Genomic DNA, 23,688 nt, shown 5'->3' on the forward strand with positions numbered 1-23,688 from the left:
GCTCTAAAAAGTAACTTACAGTTATCTTAACTGATATAGGTTTGAGTTCTAAAGCTCACTTTATGCACAGATTGGCTAATCGGGACTGGACCTGTAGTTTCAAGTATGATCCCCGAACCACTGTGTGCGTCCACCAGCACCAAGTATAGAACCCAGGACCCCTTGATTACAAGGGGTCCTGGGTTAGTACGTTAGTAACTAAATTACATTTAGAAAAGAGTAACTTTAACTATGCCCGAGTTACTTTTCGATTGATTGATTTGGAGTTTTAAGTCAACTTTATGCACAGTAAGGCTAATCGGGACTGGACATACAGTTTAAAGTGAGATCTGAACCACTATATACCTCCACCGGGAATCGAACCCGGGATACCTTGATTACAAGCCTAACCACTGCGCCTTCGGGGAGGCCCACAGAGTTACATTTAGAGCAGCGCAGCTTTTCGATGGTAAAGTTCCAATCAATTTTTGAAGGTAATGTGTTGAGAGTTCTAAAGTCATCGACTTTACGATTGATATTGCTTATTTAACCAATATTCTCCCATGTTATCGCCGGTAAACAAGTTATAATGTTATATATATATATATATATATATATATATATATATATATATATATATGGCTGCAAACATTGAAGTTTGTCGGATTTTTGTATAATAAATACATAGGAAAAATAAGAATTATTGCGGTAAACCAGGTCAAAATTTCAGAATACACCACTGATTTAATTACTTGCTATGAAATAACGTAAAATGAGGTTTCAGTTCTATTCATCACATACAATTTAATTATTATTTATTATTCCAGCTGGCACGAGAAAGCTGTGTACGACATGCCCGCTCAAATTGATTACGCGTTGGAGTACACAGGCCAAGAACGACTACACTACATCGGGCACTCGATGGGCACTACAATGAGCATGATATTACTGTCCGAGAAGCCAGAGTACAATGACAAAATGAAGATAGCGATTTACCTGGCACCAGTGGCAAGGCTGACCCACACTACCAGCATTATTCGATTGGCAATTCCTTTCCTTGACCAGCTATGGGTAAGCTACTCACTGAATATTTATATATATACACATATACACCATAGGCGTCGATTTTAGGGGGTAAGGTAGTTTCTGCTTCCCCTCAAAATTCCTCAAGATGTATACAAAAAAATATACTGTTGTCAATCTTGCAACCCCAATATTTATGTGAAGTTACCCGTCTGATATACACACACTCAGTGATGTATACAGGGTGAGCATGAAGTCTTTTCCTGATTTTAAAAAAATATTATACATAAAGTACGGTAGGTAGAGACGTGGGTTTCTGAAAGTGGCGTCAACACTCAAAAAGTTTAATTTAAGTACAAAATATGCTGTGTTTTCGAAATGTCCCCGAAAATACATTTCTTTGTTTTATCTACAAACTTCAACATGTGCACCATTTCTTGCACGGAGAATGTCTGTGTATGGGGGGGGGGGGGGAGGGCGTGTGTGTTTTGTGTATGTCTATGAATTGCTCTTTTTACTGTAGCTTGTCTGTTGTGAAAGGTTACTTTTTGTCGTAGAATAGAATAGAATAGGATGAGTCTTTATTTAAGCAAGCGTGTTTCGGCTCCATGGACTGTTCTTACAACCAACCCTTGTCACATATACAATGAATCAATAAGACAAGAAACTAACAATCATGATAATACAATAAAGATAATAAAATATTATACAATGACAGAATAATGCCTTGAATTGAGTAGTAGTTAAACTGTGAAGTAAGGGTATGTAATAAGTCATTAGTAGTATATTTTGTGGGTAATAGGTATGCATTACATGTTATATAAGTAAAACGGTTCCGTGTTTGAATCCCAAAATTTGTTATTTTTTTGAGTGTCCCTTCATCAATTTCATCATATAATGATGAGATTAGACAAAAGTGGAAGAAAAGTGACGCTAAATGACAAAAATCAAATCGTTTTGCTTAATATATTTTTCTGTCATTGACTTCATATTCTTACATCATTGCAATGTACCCTAAACATCTTTCTCTGTTATTTTTCAAGTTGCTGAGCACTCTTATAGGAATGTACGAGTTTCTACCTCATGTCGGTCTCACAGAACTTCTGGGAGAATTTATTTGCAGGAAGAATGCTCCGTTCCAAGAAGTTTGCACAAATGTACTTTTCCTAATAGTTGGTTACGACTCCAAGCAGCTAGATAGAGTGAGTATACATTTCTTCTTTCCTTCTTTGTAGTTCACTCAAAGTTTCAGCCTACAGACATATAGATATAGTACCAACCAGACCGGATCTTAGGTCAAGCTAGTGATGGGCATAATCGATTAAAATAATCGACTATTTCGATTAATTTTTCGAGATATTCGATCTTTTTTATCAATCCTCGATTATTCTAAGAACATTTCAAACTGTCCGTAGCCGAATTGTAACCTATTAATCGGTTAACTTTAATCGGCTACAGCAATGAAAGAGTATCCGATTCATTCAGTTGCTGAATCGAGTGATTTGAATGAGTGAAATCGTATGGTCCAAATCTATTAGATACATAAGGTTCATTTTCCATGCAGTTAAGGAGAGAAATGAACATAACGTCAAAATGGAATAAGGACCATGATTGATTGATTGATTTAGTTTATTTTACTTCGCGTTTTGTGCCTCTTGGCTAATTTGCGAAGATGGGGATGAGTGATGAAATGATGAAATTGATGAATGGACATTCACAAACAACCAAGCCCGACCGGGATTCGAACCCGGGACCCTTGGCGTCGCAGCGAAATGTGCTAACCACTCGGCCACAGGGTTGGGCGGAATAAGGACCAGAACCAGCGGTTAAATGTTAGTGAACGATTAGTTTTCAGCAGGGGTTCCCATCCCCTCAAGGTCAATGGCGCAATCCCTCCCAAAATCATGTCATGCGCCCCCCCTCAAATTATATTATTCGCGCACTCCAACCATAAAGTTATCCCCACAGAATAAAGTTCAGGACAATAAAGAACTTTTAAAGAACTCACCCCCCCCCCCCCGTTTTCTTGGGGTAAATATAGTTATTTTAGTAACCCATAACAATAATTACGTGAATTTTATCTTCAGTGCAAATTTAACTTGTTAAAGTAAAATGTTTCTGTGGCGTGAAGTTAGAAATGTGGATTCCATTTATTTGAGTTCCAAATGATGCACCTGCTTTAAATTAAGCAGTATACCAACACTAAGCATTAAGTGATGTTATTAATGAATATCGAGAATATCGCTTATGTCTTGTAATGCAGCTATAGCATAAAACTTCACGTTCACCTTAGCATAGCGCCAGAGAAATGCGCATTCTTGCAACATATCCTTGCGAGCGAAGCGAGCAAGAAAATATTTTTTTTTTATCCATCTCTTTGAAGGCTTTCAAGAATATTAATTTAATGGGGTGTCCGCACTTTCTTAGGATCCCGAGATAATTAATTAGTCTTTTCGAGCTTCTATTTTGGCACGTTCGGGGTCTAAACGTCGCTAAATACAGTCTCCAAAATGTAAACGTTGCTAAATACAGTCTCCAAAAATGTTCAAACTCTCTCTTCACTACAGAAATTCCTTGACAACCTAAGATTTAACACTTTATCAAAAGCTTCCTATCTCCCTCTTTAAATTTAATATTCAATCCTAGCACCATAATTTTCAAGCTAATTTTAGACCTACTGTTGATATTGAAGAGTGGATATTGCCTCCTCCAAAAAATTAATTCTTAGTCTCCACACAAGAATTTCCGCAACAATCTAAGACAATAGTAATACCCAAGAATTGGATACCTCCCACAAAATATATGTAAAACTTTTACACCTTAAATGCACCATATTTAAACCATTAGATGAAGGAAAGAAAGTGTTTAAGGGTGTTATCGAAGGGAGGGGGTGAGAGAAATATCCACCTCCAAAATATTATGCCTTATTTTAATTTCTGAATTAAGCGTTGCGGGGCAGTATCCAACTCTTGAATATAAGTCTCAAGTCTTAGATTATAGAGGGTATTTTAGTAAAGGGGGGTTTGAGCGTTAAATTGAGGAGTACCCAAATCTTGTATATTACTATTGTCTAGACTGTTGCGAAAATTCTGGTGACTGAAAATTATTTGTTTGGAGGAGGCAGCATCCACTCTTCAACATAAACAGTAAGTCTAAAATTGGCATTTTGGTGGGAGGATTGAGTATTAAATTTAAGGGGGGAAATATGATGCTCTTTATAAAGCGTTAATCGCCTTGTAATCAACGGGTACCAGGTTCGATACCCGGTGGACGCACATGGCATAGGTTCGGATCCCACTTTAAACTGTAGGTCCAGTCCCGATTAGCCTTACTGTTCATAAAGTGGATTTAAAATACCAACTCAATCAATAAATAAAGTGTTAAATCTTAGATTGTCATGGATTTCTGTAATGGGGGAGAGTTCGAATATTATATTTAGGGGATTATATTTAGCGATATGGTATCCATACGTTTTTGGCGCCAAATGTGCGAAAAGATAATCTGAAAGAGAGTAAATATCGCGGGGTCATAAAAAAGTATTAACATCTCATTAAATTAATACTCTTGAAAGACTTCAAAGAAATTAATGTAAAAAATTTTCTTCCTCGCTTCACTCGCAATATTGTGTTAGAAAAATGCGTATTTCTTATTTTACTAAAGTTTTATACTATAGCTGCATTACAAGACATGAACTACTTTCTCGATCTTGATTCATAACATCACTTCTTTAAATATAATGCTTGTAGTGTTGGTATTCTGCTCAATTTAATGCAGGTGCATCATATGGATGATGTACTTCTATTAACAGTATTATTGTAGTATTAATTCTTTGTATGCTGTACTAAGTGTACTTCATATAGTAACACCTTGCACGTTACGTGATAAAACAATAAAAATAAAAATATATAATATCAAATTCCTTCGCATTTATAACATCTCGTCGCAGGACAATTTTACCTTAACAAGTGACATTTGCACTGAAGATAGGATCCAAGAATTTATTGCTATGGATTACTAAAATAATTATATTTACCCCAAGCAGAGGGGGCGGATTCTTTGAAGGAGGATCCGTATTAAATTCTCGCCATTAGCGTAGGATTGTCTAGCTAAGGTTCTGTAACGTCTCGTGAAACAATAACTGAATCGATCACACGGCTGCAGCATGTTATTTGGTTTGCCCAGGTTGAATTTTCTATCTTAAATTGTGTAACAATTTCTGTTAAATACTAAAATTGTGGGTTCATAAACCTCATAAATCTTATTTTCCCTTCACAAACACTGTTTAAATGCATATTTATATAATTTAACTTTTTACATTTAACCAATCAATGTGCTAGCTTTCCGTTATTTTCAAAACTGAACTATTAAAAATATATGGACAGTTTAACATGGTATTGTATTAAAATAAACATCAATTATTACTTATTCATCCAAACTATTTGGGGGGGATTAAGATGAACTATTTTGGGGAGGTAATGAATGCATCCACGGTCTTGGGGTGATGATCGATTAAAGGTTATTAAAAGTAGGTTGCGTTCCAGTTTGGTGGATTCATGATTGTCAAGTTTGCTTGTTTTGTGTAGTGACATTCTTGCACAAATTTTACATGATGAAATAATAGATAAATTCGCAAGGTCCAGTATTCAGAGACAAAGCTTATTTTAAGATCTTCATACGAAAGTTTGTTTTAGTATCAATCTTGTAAATAAACATTAATTTGAAAACAGTACAAACGTTCTACTTACTTCCGATATTCTTTTTCAATGAGTAATCAAAAAACAAAACAAAAAGGGTAATATGGCTTACCATTCACGTGATACTCTGAGAACTTAAGATATCTTATGTCGTCATAAAAATGTACTGTGTAAGCTGTGGTTCAATAAATACGATTAATTGGTTTATTTCTACAAGATATTAAGTTTTTAGTTCTTACTAAGAAAACAATTGTACATTTTGTTCATATACATGTTTTAATGAATGAGCACAATAAGTAAATAGTATAAAGTCAATACATGTCTTTACTTAAATTCATATAATTATAATTACCTATTGTATTTCCAAATATGCAGTCTATTTTCTCTTAACAGAACTCGCATATTGTTATTTCATATAAATTTAATCAGATTAAAAATGATATTGCATTTTATGACGTTATATATATTAGAGTTATATTTATATTCATACTATGTAGTTTGATGTGGCAATTCATCTCTTATCCCCTGATTAATGGAAAACCTTGCTCATACTAGACGCAAAACAAATAATCGAGTCTCCACTTTGCACTACACAGTATTTGATGTGATAATGACATGTTAGATGAAGAAAAGGAATAACTCAGGACGGGGAGTATCAAGTGTAGTGTTCATTAAAACTAAAATAATAATAATAATAATAATAATAAATAAATATCCGGGAACACTGTCCTAATTAAATACTTTTGGAGGATTATGGCATGAACTTGGGAGGAGGTGCTTCATTCAATTTTTGGGGAAATGCGTCATTGGCTTTTGGGGGGAGGGGATTGCCCCATTGGCCTTGGGGGGGGGGATGGGCACCCCTGGTACTGAGTACCCTTCCTTTAAGGAGCTTTCCGACCGAAGTAACAAGCACCACGTGAATACGAAACATGAACGTGTGCTGAACGGTTTGCTGGACCCTCATGCGCAATGAATGCTATTTTACAGTCTGGAAGTGTCCGTGTCACATCAGTGTGAGCATCCCGTGTCGCTTGTCCCATTGGTCTGAAAGTTTCCTTACACTCATGTCAATGGCACTAAGAAAGTTATGTGGATTTTCCTTTGTAGTTTCATGCAATCATCAGTTTTCATCATCGCCGCGATTAGTTTCAAGCGGAAGACAAACGACAGTAAATATAAATACTTCAGTGAGTATTTCTTTAAAAGAGATGATGATGATAATAATAATATGAACCTAATTCATATAGGCTACAAAAATTTAGAGTTACCAAGAGCATTCCACGCGTATATTTTCTCCCGTATTATTAATGAAAGTCACAATAACAGGACGAGGTCGACTGTCTAGAATGTCCGTTAATATGTTCACGACCACTGTACCAAATGTCATAGCAATTATCACATTCATAGAAATGTTTCATGTAAATGAATCAGACGTTGCAACAAAAAATCCATTTACCTCCATTATAAGCAGACGAATACCACCTAGTGGTTCCGACACCAGCGCCTCTAGCGGAACATAATGCAGAGGAACCGCCTGGAAGCGCAGAATCGTGCCGTTTTCCACACTACATATTCAAGGCGCTGTAGTCTCGGACTCGTCTTATATTTCGAGAATAAGACAGACCTCTGTTAAATCTAGACGAGGCTAGTGTCTGGGGGTCTCACTTATCGCACACCACTTGAGCAACCTTGTGTTCTGACGTCACGGAAGAAATCCTTTTAATTTTATGCTAGATGCCTACGTTGTTAGATTAGGCTAGCTATGCTTAGTTATCTTAGCATAAATAATAACTTTAAATTGTATTTATGCTAATGGAACTTAACCTAACCTCGTAGGTATTCCTCGTCTGACGTCAGAACACAAGGTAGCAAAACTGTTGTGCGAATAGGAAGACCCTAGTGTCCGAGCCACTCGGTTTCGTTCTATCGATCCACCATCGCATTTGATACCCTATCCTGGAAGCAGTGGCGCTAGTGTCGCTAGTTTAAGTCACGGGGAAACCTGTAGTTCTCATATTCTTCGAGACTTCAGAAATCTTGGCATGATATTGGTGAACCAACATTGCTTTTCAACGCGAATTCTTCACATATTTATTATTTGTAGACAGTTCATATATTTTGCTTATCGTAATTGCAAAGTTAATCTAAACGAGGTGTAAAATAGAAAAATGCTAATAAGAATTAATGGCGTAATTGAAAATATAACAGTCCTTCCTATTCTTCACCAAATTTATATCCAAGATTCTAGTTAGCTTCTACTACGAAACATATCGTAGTTAAAGAGTAAATACAGCTCCTCCAACTTGCTATATTTTCTATATGTATTAACTATGTTTTAATTTTGTTTAAGACACAGTAAATGTATATGTCCGCTCGTTTACAAGGATTTTGAAATTGTAACTTTCTTGCATTATTGTTAACGGTATGAATACAACAGTCGAATTTGGTTTTCTGCATAGAAATAACTTTCTTCAACTTCAAGTACATGCAGGTGGCCCCTTGTCGTACACTTATTTGCGTGCGAGTTGGTCTCACCGACATATTAATTTACTGGTAGTATTTCTAAATCTTACATCCGCTGGCGGCAATTAGGGGGGCGTAGGGGGCAGTGCCCACCACTTTTCGCTACTTCTGCACCCGCACTGTGCTAAACCTTATATACAAAGGGACAATATACTGCCTTTGCCCCCTTCAGTTTTGGCATCTTTCTTCCGGTTTTGGAACCCAATCGCCGCCACTGCTTACATCAATCATTTTTTTTGTCTAATTCCAGGAGTTACTACCTGTCCTTCTGGGCCATACTCCTGCAGGGACATCCACCAGAGACCTGATTCATTATGGCCAAGTGATTAGATCAGGTGAGGAACAAGTGGAAAACTGTTATATGAAGACGGAAATTTTGAACATTTTCTTTCTTCACATTGCTCTGAAGTGAAAGTCTAATTAAATACACTGTAAGGTACATTTATTTATTTATTTAATGATTATATTTTGTTATATATATTTGAAAATAAGTTATTAGACATCAAAGCATATAGATATTACGTGATATTATTTTAACATTTTGTAAGCTTATTAATTAATCACTACATCAAGTCTTAATTTGGACTTAATCATGTAAAATTCAGCAGTATTGTTATTATTATTATTTCCTATCTCTTTGATTCTTTGTACAAGAAGTTTCATTTCATTCAGAACATAGGGCAAGAAATGTGTCTTACATCTGTCATCTTGTGGTTGGCACAGCGGTTCGAATCCCAGTCTGGGTATGAGTATTCTATGCGAGTGTCCTTTCATTAATTTCATCATATCGGCACTCATCCTCGTCGTCGCGATTAATCAAAAGTGGCAGAAAAGCGACGCTAATGACAACAATCAATTGAAATCAGTTTGTTGCATCTGTATTCGTTTGCTGATTGAAACTTTTATATTTTATACTATAACAAACAGAGGTGCCCATCCCCCCAAGGCTGTGGACGCATCCCCCCAAAGTCCTGCATCAAAATCCCCCCAAAAGAATTGTTCATCATACCCCGCCCCCCATTACACACACGAATATAGTTTGGGTAAACACACAGTTATTGATTTTTGTTTGAATGTGGATAATTTGATTTCACTTTTTTAAAAAATCTAACTAACTACTAACTCCCTAGCCTTCTTAAACCCGAAAGTTCATGGCTGCAGCAACACAGGCCTTCCATCTTTCCCTATCTTGAGCAAGATCTATATACTCTTTTCCATCCCTACCGATTTCCTTTAGGTCCATCTCAACGTTGTCCCTCCATCTTCGTCTTGGCCTTCCTACAGGTCTCTTACCATCAGGTTTCCCAACAAGAATCCTGTAAACTCCTCTTTCGTCTCCCATTCGTGCCACATGGCCTGCCCACCTAAGTCTTCTTGATTTAATTATTCTAATAATATCTGGACATGAATACAAATTACGTAGTTCTAAATTATGTAACCTTCTCCATTCACCTGTCTCCTCATCCCTTTTAGGTCCAAAGATTTTCCTAAGGATCTTATTTTCAAATACTCTCAATTTATGTTCCTCGTTCAATGTAAGGGACCGAGTTTCACATCCATATAATACTACAGGCAAAATTACTGTTTTGTATATTTTAACTTTTAGTTTCTTAGATATTAAACGAGAAGACAAAAGTTTATGAAGAGAGAAGTAACATGCATTTCCTGAATTAAGCCTACTCTTTATTTCCTCTTTAATATAATTTTCATTTGTTAATATTACTCCTAAGTATTTGAATTTGGAAACTGGTTCAAACGAGTTGTTATCAATAATTAGATTTTGATTATTACCTAACACTTGGTTTCGGCCTGTAAGCATATATTTAGTTTTCTCTTTGTTAACTTCCAAACCTATCTCTTTAGCAGTTTTGAAAAATATTTTAGCATTATTCTTAATTGTATTCACATCATCCCCTAGTAAGTCTACATCATCTGCATATGCTAACAACTGAGTCACACCATTTAATTCTAGTCCGTCGTTAGTTTCTTTTACCTTCCTAACAGCATATTCTAAGGCAAAATTGAAGAGCAATGGAGATAATGCATATCCTTGTTTTAACCCATCATGAATTGTAAATTTGTCAGACATATTAATACCCACACGAATTTTACTTTCTGTTTCACTGGTGCATATTTTTATCATACTAACAAGCTTGTTAGGTATTCCAAACTCTATTAATATATTGTATAATTTATCTCTTTTGACCGAATCATATGCTTTTTTGAAATCAATGAATAGCTGATGGACATTTTGATGATATTCCCACTTTTTTTCAAGTGTCTGTCTGATGTGAAAAATTTGATCTGTAGTTCATCTGTTACGTTTAAATCCACATTGATAATCACCTATAATTTCATTAGCATATGGGGTTAGTCTTGTTAAAAGAATGTTAGATAATATTGTATATGTTGTTGAGAGTAGAGAAATTCCACGGTAATTATTGCAGTTCATTTTATCACCTTTTTTAAACACAGGAACAATTATGGATTCTTTCCACTGTTGAGGGATTTCTTCTTTATTCAATATTAAACAAATTAATTTATGAATATGACATATTAATGAATTTCCACCATATTTAATTTGCTCAGCTGGTATTAAATCAATGCCAGGTGCTTTGTTATTCTTTAGCCTTTTAATAGCATCTTTAACTTCAGTCAAGTTAGGTTCTGGAACTAAAGGTTCTGCTGTGTGGACTTCATTTATTTCTGATTTATCTCCTACATGGACATTTAAAAGGTCATTAAAGTAGTTCTTCCATCTATTTAGAATATGGCTTGGGTCAGCTAGAAAATCACCATCTTTATCTTTTATCAAGTTTACTTTAGGTTGCCACCCCTTTCTAAACTCATTTACACCTTTATATAAATCTCTAATATTTTTATTTTTGCTGTTTGTTTCAATTTCGTTAATTTTGCTTTTCAAGTAATCTCTTTTTTTACTTCTAAACGTGCGGTTAACTTCTCGCTTTATTCTATTATAATTGTTTAGATTTGTATCATCAGAGTTATTTAACCATCTAAGTCTAGCCTGATTTCTTAATTCTATTAGATTATGACATTCATTGTCAAACCATGGCTTACTTTTTCTCGGTTTATGGTATCCTATACTTTCTTTAGCTGCTGATTCTATTGCATTACGTATGTGCTCCCAATTCTTATTTACGTCTGCTTGATTTATATTTTCATCATCATTTAAATCCTGCAAAACATCAAATCTATTTGACAGTTTAATTTGGTAATCTTTCTTAATTCTTTCATCAGTAAACTTTCCTGTATCAAATTTTAGAACATTTAGATTTTGTTGCTTATGATTTATCACTGAGAGTCTTTCTCTTAATTTAGCAATTACTAAACTTTTTTAAAAAATAAATTTTCGAAATATGTAAGCTTTGGGCAACGAAAACTGACAGTATTTTACAATTATCCATTCAGTCGTAGCATAGGAACACATACAAGCGAAACTAATCGTGCATGAAATCATCCAACACTAAAACTGAAAGCAAACACCAGACATTGTTTACCACTGACCGAGATGCCAACAATTGAAAGGTGCATGACATTCGAAACCTTGCATTGTAGTTGAAATTAGAAGACTAAAGAAAGAAAAAGTACGGCTCACTTTCATGTTTGCTACCGGAAATAGTATTGTTGTGGAAGTTGTTATATCACGAAATAGATGCTGAACATCTATAGCCTGACAAGTAAGTCCCGATATGCGCAGATCGCTGCGGAGCACTTCCTATTACGTCATCCTCCCCACCACTCTTCTACGTACAGGTCTGGCCTTGAGACTTCGAGTGGTGCCAACTCAGCAAAATTAAGCTAAAACAAATATGACAAACATTTTTTCTGTGTAGATTGACGGTGCCGGCTCATATCAGTTTATCAGTGGTTCATTTGATTTAATCCGGTCTTTGAAATTTCGTGCGGTGCGCGGATCGTAAACTGTAGTATTACGCACGCGCGTTAACGTTTATAACGAAGATAAAATACTGGGCGAATGACTTCATTTTCTGAATGCGACATCGAGCAGTGGCCTGATATATTTTAAAAGTCGAGTGGGGTGGGGGTTCTTTTGTTTATCGTACAACAATCACTACGAGAAGGCAATCTGATAACACGCTTGCCTGTGTTCCTTTTTAAAGCATTGAAATATTCTTGCTCTTTACTCTTGGCTACATATTTTTGAAATGCAAAAATCAAATCATGCCGGGTCCAACGAAATCCACAATCTGCTCTGGAAAGCCCCTTAGAGGACAGGCCAGATAAATTGATTACAATGTTGCAACATATTTGCGAAATCAGAAGGAGTTACATAAACTTAAGTATAATGTTGTCGAGTCCACAAGCGCCGCCACGGGAGTATCTAAATGGATGGTTTCTCAAGTTTTAAAAGACTTGGATTGGATTGATTTGTTATTTTAAGTCCACTTTATACACAGTAAAGATAAAGTATAGTTTAAAGTGGGATCAGAACCACTATGTGCTTCCACCGGGAATCGAACCCGGGATCTTTTGATTACAAGGCGACGACGGTACCACTGCGCCATCGGGGAGTTCAAGTTTTAAAAGAAGGAAAAGAGTCGTTGGCGAAAGGTGAGCTGACGTTCTGTACTCCGACAGGTAGAAAACATCCCAGGAAAAAGGGAATACAAATTTCATTGAAAATCCTCAGACCATTCTGCTCCCTCCAGGTTGCAACTCTGCGAACCAACGTCGATGCGGGGAGAATGGAGTGGGGAAATGTTGTGTGAGCTGCGCAACAGCTATTTGCAGCGTCTTGTTTTTAAACTTCTCAAGTTATAATAACCATAACTAAAAGTCAATCTAACGAAACAATTCCCCATTTTTGTGTGAAGATATGTTGAATTGGTAGGTAAACTCTCAAATTTTGTTCACCCAAAAATTCCCATGACGCAGACGCGTCATGAATCCACCCTGTGGGCACCCCTGATAACAAATACAAAGAATGCAATTGTCTTCATTTCAGGGAAATTTCAGAAATTCGATTATGGATATGACGCCAACTTACAGATGTACGGTCAAATGAAGCCACCGGAGTATGATTTGAGCAAGATCACGGCTCCAATCTCTCTACATTATAGCGACAACGACTTGCTCGCTGCACCAAAGGTAGGTAAACAATTATGTTTGTTTATTTTTACCAATATTTGGAAGTTGGAAGAAACAGTTACTTTTTTCGAATAACTTAGCCTTACTGTGCATAAAGTGGACTTAATACCAGGGTTTGTTTAAGGTTCAGCAATTTTAAACAAATTCAATTCCAGTCCAGGAGAGAAAATCAGCAAGCGTAAATGGGTTCTGGACCGTAAAGAACCTTATTACCTGTATAGGATTTCAATTCGGTCCAGGAACCTTTTTTCAGGATCAATTTAAATACGGTCCAGGAACGTTTCTTCTGGATGAATTTCAATTCGGTCCAGGAACCTTTTTTCAGGATCAATTTAAATACGGTCCAGGAACGTTTTTTCAATGAAAATACGCAACTTGGACCGAATTTAAATTGTGCGAGAAAAAATATTCCGGTCCTGCAGCGAAACCCAATAGAACCAATTAGAATTTATGGATTCCTGGACCTTTAACAAGCCTGCCTGCTTAAAACACAAATTCAAACATAAGAAACTTTTTTCGAATAATTGCAGTAGTGTATATTAGTTGTTTCAAAGTAGTACTTAGTAGGTATCCTCTTTTTTTATCAATTGAATATCACTTTTTGACATATTTTGACAATTTTTTGTCGATGTTTTAGCGTTTAGCAATGTTTTTAGTACAATTTTCACTATACTCATTTTTCCCCCACTCGTACTTGGTAGGTATCCTCTTTTTTTATCAATTGAATATCACTTTTTGACATATTTTGACAATTTTTTGTCGATGTTTTAGCGTTTAGCAATGTTTTTAGTACAATTTTCACTATACTCATTTTTCCCCCACTCGTACTTGGTAGGTATATTATGATCTTACGTGATACAACTTAACCTATCCTTTTTTTACGATTATTTAATTTTTTTTACGATCCTAAGTGATATAACTTAACCTATCATTTTTTTTATTTATGCACTGTTTGAACGTCATCATTTGAGGATCATATTTTGTAGGTTTTTTTTTTATCAATCGAATATAAGTTTTTGACATATTTTGACAATTTTTTGTCGATGTTATAGCGTTTAGCGATGTTTTAGTACAAATTTTCACTGCACTCATTTTTTCCATTTATACTTGGTAGGTATATCACGATCTTACGTGATACAACTTAACCTATCTTTTTTTTTTTTACGATTTTTTAATTTTTTTTACGATCCTAAGTGATATAACTTAACCTATCATTTTTTTATTTACGCACCGAACTAACCTACAAGGGACTCTGTTTGTTTTAATATTTCAGTATTATAAGGTTTTCACAAATTTTATATAACCTAAAATGTGTTGGATGTTGATTTTTAGTATGTGGCAATTTTTTATGAATTTTAAAACTGCTCCGTGACCCTCTCGTTCTTCACGTCGTAGGCGAAGGACTTCTCTGCAATCAGGATGACACTGCATAGGGTATCCTCGGGCAAGGCATCGTGGAACTCGCAGACGACCTTGATGTTGGTTCGATCGTTGACCACAACCTTCTTCCTCTTAGATGTGTTGATGACGGTCATGGGTCTCCGGGCTTTGAATTCGCTGGGCGTGTAGTACATGTCCACGCTTCCCTCGGTCACGCGTTTGTAAGCCGAAAACGCTTCGTAAAGTTTGAGGTAATCGTCTTTGGTCACGTCGAGGTTGTAATTCTCGCGCGGGAACACTTCGTTACGTCCATTCTTCAGATAAACGTTCTTGATTTTGCAGTCGTCGAACTTGCTGGAATCTTTCTCCTGATTGTTATCGCGCCCGGTCTGAAAAAGCACTACGACGAAATCTGGCATGTCGAACTGTATGTTGTTGAACTGCGTCGTCACGTCGAATTCCATGTGACTTCCCGACGCCATCTTCTGCACGCACTGGTAACCGTGAAAGTGAATCAACACCTGCGGACTTTTCAAGATCTCCGCTTTGTACTTGAGGGCGTAGTTCGTTTCGTATTCCACCACCGGCATTCTCAATTCCATGCTCCGGATGACGCATTTCGCCGCTTCGGGTAAAGTGTTGGCTATCGGCGTGGTGCCGTCCGGACCTAAAGTAGCGTATCGCATCAGTGCGTCGTTGTCGTTGGCCGCTCTTCGAAACGTGACCCTCAGTCCTCCCTTCCACATGATCTCCTTGTAGTCCGAGAAGAAACCTGGCAGCAGACGCATGGGAAAGAGCACCGTGTGACTTTTCGTCGATATTTTGGTCCCGGCTTCGAATCCCCCGGCCTGGTAGTACGCTGCGTCCGTTTTGGATAATTTCAACGTTCCCACCGCCGTCGACGTGATGCCTGGATAATCTATTCTGTCGATGACGGTGTTATGTTTCCTCACCTCCACCTGCGAGAACAGGTGAGGCACGAAGTTGTCCACGAGTATCAAGTTTGCTGCTGCGGGAAACGCGTCTCCGCTTTCCTTCTTCACCACGTCGAATTGAAGGTAGAGGTCCGCTCTGTGAGGATGAACGAACCCATCGCCTACGTCCACGTCGTATTCGATCTCCCTGTTCGCCTCGTTGAGATTGGCGAACGTGCGACGGTTGGGAGGGAAAGATTGCAATTCGTAACTTTCGATTTGCTCCATTTTACATGTATGGTTATTTATTATACGTTGATCTCCACGATGGCAGTAGTTGTTGCACCTGCGAAATCCACCACGTCTCCTTTCTCGTTCGTCACCACCAACTCTATGTCGTCTATGCGGTTGCGACATACTGGAAAATAGATCGGCGAAGAGGGCGTGTAGATGATCGGTTCCATGAACTCGGAACTTGGTTTGAAAGTGGCTATGATTCCCGTCTGCTTGTGACTTCCTAACAATCCGTCCGAGGATTTCGTGATCATACCTTCCGCCACGTTGCAGTGTACGTTCAGAGTCTCTATGGCCAAAAATTTAGGAATGTTGGTTGCTACGTGTTTGATGCCAGCTTCGAGTTTTGTGTTGTTCTCGAAACCTAAAAGTTCTCCCATGGTGCCCAGGTCCACGGTCTCCGTCGCGGATAGGATTTCCACTCTGTGCGTGACCGAATTTTGAGAAAGATATGTGCCTTTGGGTAATTGAGCTTGCAAAGTGGAAAGATTGTATTGACCTGGCGTGACGACGATGTGTTCGCTTCCGACGCTAATTTTGTTGTTGTGCTGGGTGACGTTAGGTATGAGGTACATGCTGTAGAATGCACGCAGAGCCACGGATTTAGGATAGACAATGTCGTCGTGCAGCGTGAGTTTCAAGATTGAAGATTCGCTCGTGAGATGGAACACGCCCATCCTAGTGATGCTGTTTGAGGTTCCACAATGCTTTCTGGAAATCCTCGATCGTAGGGTTATTTATTTTAGAGAGAAACGCGAGCACGGAGAGGCAGAGATGACCGCAGTTCACGTCTCCGAAATCTTGAATGCGTTCGTCGTTGTAGTATATGGAGGTTTTGTTCGTTTTCAGATAATGAACTAAATTTGTAGGTGGAACACCTCCGAAAGAATCGAAAACGAATGCTTTATCATCATTTTTGTGGTAACATATCCAATGCGTGCCTGGATTTTCTTGATCGTCCAAGTTGACTACTCCGCATTCTTTTTTTTTAGCGGTTGAAGGTAACGAGTCGGACATGAAAACTCCTCTGAAGTGTTTGATTTGTAACGGTTCGATCAGAGATTCAATGTCTCGGTTGGTGAGTGCTTCTGTTTCTTTTTTTTAAACTTTCTCATCACGCCCTTCCCCTTTTTCTTCTCCATGGCCAGGTTGTGACGTTTCTGTTCTTCCAATTCCGCCTTGTTCTTCTTCGAGTCGATGACGGTTTTCGCGATGGCGGCACTTCCGCCGGCCAAATTTCCAACGGCCCCCAATGCTGCCAGGATGGCCGGGATGCTGAATATGAAACCTCCGATTTTTTGCTGTTTCCGCGAACGCTGCAATCTTTTCAATTGAGGTGTGCTGAGCAGCAATTTCATTCCATGTCCTTTCGACAAGCAAGAACGTTTCTTCTCGCGTTGTTTCTTGGTGAGTAACCCATCGAGGGCACCTAGATTTTTAAGATTGGAGTATGGTATCTGGTACACGACACCCTTGGGCTTCATGTTGATGCTCTATGTGTTATTTTCACGGTATGTTATTTATATATATATTCTGAGATTTTTTTTTGTGTAGTTTTTTTACGGTATGTTATTTATATATTTTCAAGGCCTCGCAGTCGTTACACAAATTCTATTACGTGCTTCGTTTTCTTGCCAAGAAGTTCCTTTGTCCCCTTGTACACGATTCGAGTTTTGTTCTCGATTAAAATAGATAGCTTCTCGTCGGATAACATGTTAGCGTATCGATCTGGTAAAAATAGACTGTATTGTGCGTTGAGCAACAGGCGTACCTTGGGACCATACTGGGTAGAAACGATTGAACCGGAAGTTATCGTGTAAGGTTTGTCGACTTCCAATTCCTGAATTTTTACATACTCGACTGACAAATTTAGCATTTGTTTTAATGCTTGGAGATCGCTCATTTTTTCAGTTGTCAGAGTGTTAGAGAGAAATTTAATTGCTTTTTTTTCACGATGTGTGTTATTTATATATACCGAAGATTATTTTTTTACGATGTGTGTTATTTATATATCAAGTTTTTTTTTTTACGGTATGTTATTTATATACCCCACCCCAATTTTTGTTTCGTGTTCATGGCGATGGTGGTACCCAGTGCGGCGACCCGTTCACCCAGCGATGCGTCTCTGCTCACGAACCTTTCGAAAGCTGCGTGCTCTAATTTTCTGTCTGCTTCGTGACGTGCATCCAGATCCGTCTGCGTAGTGTTGTAAGCGATGTCGTGATCTTTGCATGCGGCGTCCAACGGATTCACACCCTTGTCTCCTCTCTCCAATCTTTTCTCGAGTTTGGTACCCGGCCCGCAGTACTGGTAGCCAGGTAGATGCATCTCGAAAGGTAACTTGTTGATGATGTCGTTCACGAGTCCCTTTCCTTCGGCCACGTTCCAAAATTTCGGAGGCAGCGTGTTGATGATTTTGATCAGGTAACCTATGCCCTTGTCGTCGTTCACGATGAAGTTGGAAAGTTTCGTGCTGATCATGTCCACGATGCCAACCTTCTCGTTGTAGAAATTACGGTTGCCTGCATTCTCTTCGCCGGCTATCACCAACAATCGGTCCACGAGTTTCCTGACGTCGTCCACCCAAACGAATTCTTTGGGTAACGTGTTGTAGCTTTTGACGCCGCTGCCTGTTTTGACCTGGTTCCAAATCGGTTTGATGAGATTCCTGTACTTCTCGCCGCTGCTCGATTTCACCCTATTCTGCGAGGCGTCGTTGTTCTGGTACAAGGCATCCGTCATGATCAGAATTTCCTTGTAACTTTGGTAATCTTCGTCGGTGTAATCTTTCGGCTGCTTTTTGGCGACGAGTTCCCACAGTCCCACCGTACCCGGATACCTGTTCCAACTATCCTTGTCGCCTAAATTGACTTTAATGTCGTTGCCTTCGAAGGTCACCTTCGATTTCCCAATCTTCCACACCACACCGCCGCCTTCGCTGGTTTCCATGCTGGGATACAATCCGAACACTTCATCCTTGTCGAATTTCCCCGTGCTCAGGTAGTCTCGTGCCAAAGGTCCCAACTCGATTTTATCCGAAGACGACGACGTGCTGCCTATGGCTCGACGTCGTGCCGGTGCATCCTTCAGTTCGAACGGCGTCGAAGGAATGCTCGAAATGGGTGTGGGTACGGCGTAACTTTTAGCTGCGAGCGGTACGAGTTCATTAATCAAATTTTTATTTTGTTCCGTGACACTTTTAATTTCTTTACCTAGACTGCTGATGGCATCGATCACGGGTTGATCCTGACGTTTCTTCTCTTCGTAGAATCCGCGATTCTCGGATTTCCAACCTTTGAAGCGTTTCGCGAGGTAATCGCGAAGCTTGAGATTTTCGTCTTCGATTTTTCGTTTCGTCATGACGTTATTTATATACGTCGTTTCTCACAACGTTGCAACGTTTAGAAAATCGTTGATTTTGTTTCTGTATTTTCCGTCGTTGGGTTTCCTCGTCATGTCGATCGTCACAAATCCGAAATCGTCACCGTTCCAGCAAGAAGAGCAGCAGCGTTCCGAAAATTGATTGTAGTTCATGTCTCCGCCTACGTAGTCATCGTACGCGTGCTTGAGGTTGGTGTGATCTTGACGAAACAAACATATGAAATTGGCGTTGTCGCGCACTAACTGTTTTGGAATTTTGGAAAACGTTTGAGCCAGGTAAAAACAATCCATTCCTTTGTGACGACCTTGCGTGAAAAAGTTGCGAATTTCATTTTGATTTTCCAGGATGGCGTCGTCGAACACAACGACTGAATTTTCACGACAATCGTCGAGTGGTTTTATTTCCGAGGCGAACGTTGCAATGTCCAGACCATCGTACAGTTTCATCAGTTGCTGGTATTTGGATTGCTCCAAACTTTTCGAGAACACGTACAGGTGCCTGTTCTTCCAATTTAACCAATTCGGTGCGAGGAGAAAATTGTCCACGAGCAGTGTCGTTTTCCCACACCCCGAAGGACCTACGATCAGACAGCGGATGCTGTCGGGAAGCAACTCCCCGTTCTTTTTCTTCGTTTGACTTTCCGGATCCGGTAGACGCTTCACCACGTTCCACGTACTCACAAGATCACTTCGTCCGCGTCGATCCAACTCTTTTCCGGAAGTCCCAGCCATTTGACAAACAGTTTGTCACCTTTCCTACGCAATACTTTCTCGATGAGGTACGTGTCGGGGTGTTTCGTTTTAGAGAGTTCCTCTTCGTAAAATCTTCCTTTCAAAATCTCGCCGCTACTATCTTTTATTATATACGTGTGTCGGTTTCCAGGTAAAACTCGAACCACCGTAAAAAGTTCCGTGCTCCAATTTTTTGTGAACCCCTTCTCGAAGGTGCGTTTGAATTTGCTGATCCTCACCTGGTCTCTAATTTTGTATTTAGCTTTTTTTGTCGTGGGTGTGTACTTTGGACAGTAAACTGTAGAAATTAAACGCTGCTCGTCGGACTTGGTAACGTCGGCTGGCTTCATGCCTATCGTTCTGTGTACAGTATCATTATAGGTGTCGACGAGTTCCGGCAGGATGTCGACCCATTTGTAATTTCCCCGAAGCGTGAATCGTTTCCACATGGGAGTTTTCAAGGTTCGATTGAATCTTTCCACGATGCTGGCTTTGATGTGACTGAAGCTCGAATAATGTCGAATCTTGTGTTTTTGAATAAACTTTTGGAATACGGCGTTGTAAAATTCTTTACCGTTGTCCGTTTGCAGAAACCGTGGTCGTCTGCCACCGCTTTCGCGAAAAATTAATTTGAATGCTTCCGTGACGCACGTTCCCGTTTTCGCCTTCAAAGGTAGAGCCCATGCGAATTTCGAAAACGTGTCTATGACGGTGAGGAGGTACTTGTTGCCCTTGTTCAATTTATGCACGTTTTTCAAATTGCCGCTACTCATCTCCACGAGGTCACTTTGCCAGAGGTCGTCGATGCCCTTGGTTACCACAGCCAAACTTTCGTAGTTACGGCGTGCAGGTTTATGCAATTCTTCGACGATGGCTTGCCTAGACATTTTTTTAGAGATTACGTTTCAAGAGAAGCACAAGCGTGATGGGATTCAAAGAGGGTGGCACTTCGCTCGTGTTTTGAATGATCAGCTTATCGCCGGCACTCACGTCGAAAACGGTGAGATCTTCGTCTTCGTGTATTTCATATATGTTGCGCGTTTCGTTCCAACGTGCCAGAGGAATGTTTCCTGCTTTCTGGACACCACGATTCGATATCAAAGTCATGGTGGGAACGCTAGCTTTTCTACCGTGAGACCAGTACGAAAATTCGTTTATCTGAATCGTGCCATCGAGGAGAAACTTGTAGTACGGATGATAAGGATGCAACATGTACAGTTTGTTACCTTCGACGAACGTGGAGATTCTCTGTTGATTGGGTACGCTGTTGATTTCGATGGCTTGCAGGGTGAACAGTTTAGCGAATTTAGTGTCGACGCTAACGAGGTTGCTGTGAAGCTGACCCAGTGTGTTTTGTACGGGCAACAAATGTTCGACTATGGTATCCGTTACGGTAGAAAACGACGGTTTGATTTTCACTTCCACGTTCAACTGCTTGTAGTTTTCGTTGAGTTCTTGCAACTTGGCACCGAAAGAAGCCAGCGTCGATTCCTGCGCGGATTCCAGCACTCCAACTTGATCTCTGATGTTGACGACAATGTTCTGAAGGTTCTCGACTTGATTCAATTTTGAGCTCTTCTCGGTAAGATCGTTCACGATGCTTCGCATCTCTGTAAACTGCGTGTGAAGGTCGGCGACGCTCTGCGAAGTGGGCAGCGTCGACACCAGCGAACTAATTTCGTCTCGAATCTGTTCCACGTTCGCCGTTTCCGTTTCTAGTCGTTTCAGCATTCGAGATATGTTTCTTTTCAAAGCGTGCAATTCTTTGGAGGTGGGGAGATTGGCCACTTTACTCTCGAGATCGCTCAATGAACTTTTGATGTCGCTCGAATCGGATAGTGCCGTCACCGCCGTTTTCAATTTTTCCAAATCTTCGCTCGAAGGCACGCTCGTCCGTAACGATTCCAAGTCACCCTGTATGTTGTCGAGTACGTGATGAAAATGAGCGAGATTCGTTTCGACGTTCAAATTTTCTAAATATTCGATCTTCTGCTGAACCGTGCTCAACGTGTCTTGAATGCTCGTCAACGCTCTCGCTTCAGCGTAAATATTTTTAATTTCTTCGTTGATCAATTCCAAGGACGCCTGAAGCGTAGCGATGGTGGTTTGAATGTGTTCGAAATCTCGATAGGCCTCCAATTGAATTTTTATGTTCGCGACGCTTTTACCGATGACCTGCAGTTCGTCCGACGATGGTAGGTTCGTCATTGTATCTTCCAAAGTCTGCAACTTGGATTTAATTTCTTCCAACGTGCTGGTGAATTCTTCTTGTAATTTGGAAACAACGACATGCAAGCGTTCTGCGTCTATATCGTTCACCACGGTTTGAAGTTCTGAGAAATTCTTTTCTATTGCGGAAGTTCGTTCTTCGATTTCGAGTTTCAATTTTTCCAAATCTTCATTTTTCGATTGAAATTGCTGTAATTTGGCCAAATCATTTTGAAGCGAATCCACGCTCAACTGTATATTTTGAACGCTGTCGTAAGAAGGTACGTCGACATAATTTTTTATGAGCGTTTTCAGTTCGGAATCGATTTTCAGAATGGGGTCGAGACATTGCGTTTGGAGCGTAGCGATTTCCGACTCTAAACTTTTGTTTAAGGTTTCCTGCAAAGCGATCAAATCGGTCCTCAACTTCTTAACTCGAATGTCCAACATGAGAATCTCTTCTGCGTGGTCTACACGCTTGGTGTTGCCGAAAATGTCGTTAGGCATTTTGTTAACGTTTATTTATAATAGGATAGACGATTCGTAATTCTACAAAAAGAGGAATAAGTTTGTCGTAATCTCCGAGGAGTTCTATGTAAAAATAATCTCCTGCAGACACATCGTACGTAATGTTAGAAAGCATCTTGTCGTGCTTGATTCGAAAAATGTTCTTGCCGGTAGAAATTTTGATTTCGCCTGCGTTTTCCGGATTCACGATGATTTGAAGTTTCCCGTCGATCGGAATTTCGTAGAAATGTAAATTGTTATTAAAAACATAAAACATCTTGCCCACATCGTCATTCAGTTTCGTCCAAATGCTGTTGAGGTGAATGATCAACAGACCGTTGAGTTTAGGTAACACGGAAGGTAAGACTTCATGATCTGGTATGGTTTCCATAATAATCTGTTTTTTGAAACCGAACAAATTCATAGGCATGCTGGTTATTTATTCTCACAACGTTGCAACGTTTAGAAAATCGTTGATTTTGTTTCTGTATTTTCCGTCGTTGGGTTTTCTCGTCACGTCGATCGTCGCGAATCCGAAATCGTCAGCGTTCCGAAAATTGATTGATCAACAGACCGTTGAGTTTAGATAACATGGAAGGTAGAAATTCATGATCTGCCGTGCGGTGTACAGTCTCCATTGTTTGCTTTCGGAAACCAAAGTGATTCATTGTCCTTGCTAGTTATTTATTGTGTATGTGAGATAGTTAATTTTTTTTATTTTAGTTATAGTTATTTAAGTTCATTTTTTTTCATTTGCATTGCCTACAATTTTTACTAATTTCTAAACGATAGTGTCCCCAAGGCAACGTGTGGATTCCACAAGACAAAATACATCTTTTATCGTCATGCGGATCTAATGCTACTTTCCTAACTTTGTTTGTTGTAATCACGTGGTCTACACTTTGGATTCTTTGTTC

The 23,688-nt window shown here is 39.2% G+C and overlaps 1 protein-coding gene across 1 annotated transcript in view; it reads left to right on the top strand.

Annotated features, from left to right (window-relative positions):
- The window catches only part of LOC145994474 (lipase 3-like), a 54,195-nt gene that overhangs the window by 15,030 nt on the left and 15,477 nt on the right, over positions 1-23,688 (top strand). The window contains exons 4-7 of the mRNA XM_083130609.1: positions 807-1,050; positions 2,046-2,204; positions 8,473-8,557; positions 13,213-13,355. Of these exons, the coding sequence (XP_082986735.1) occupies positions 807-1,050; positions 2,046-2,204; positions 8,473-8,557; positions 13,213-13,355 (631 nt within the window). The remainder of the gene's footprint in view (positions 1-806; positions 1,051-2,045; positions 2,205-8,472; positions 8,558-13,212; positions 13,356-23,688) is intronic.

The sequence above is a fragment of the Lepisma saccharinum genome, chromosome 10, assembly GCF_977018435.1.
Source record: "Lepisma saccharinum chromosome 10, izLepSacc3.1, whole genome shotgun sequence".
NCBI lineage: Eukaryota > Metazoa > Arthropoda > Insecta > Zygentoma > Lepismatidae > Lepisma > Lepisma saccharinum.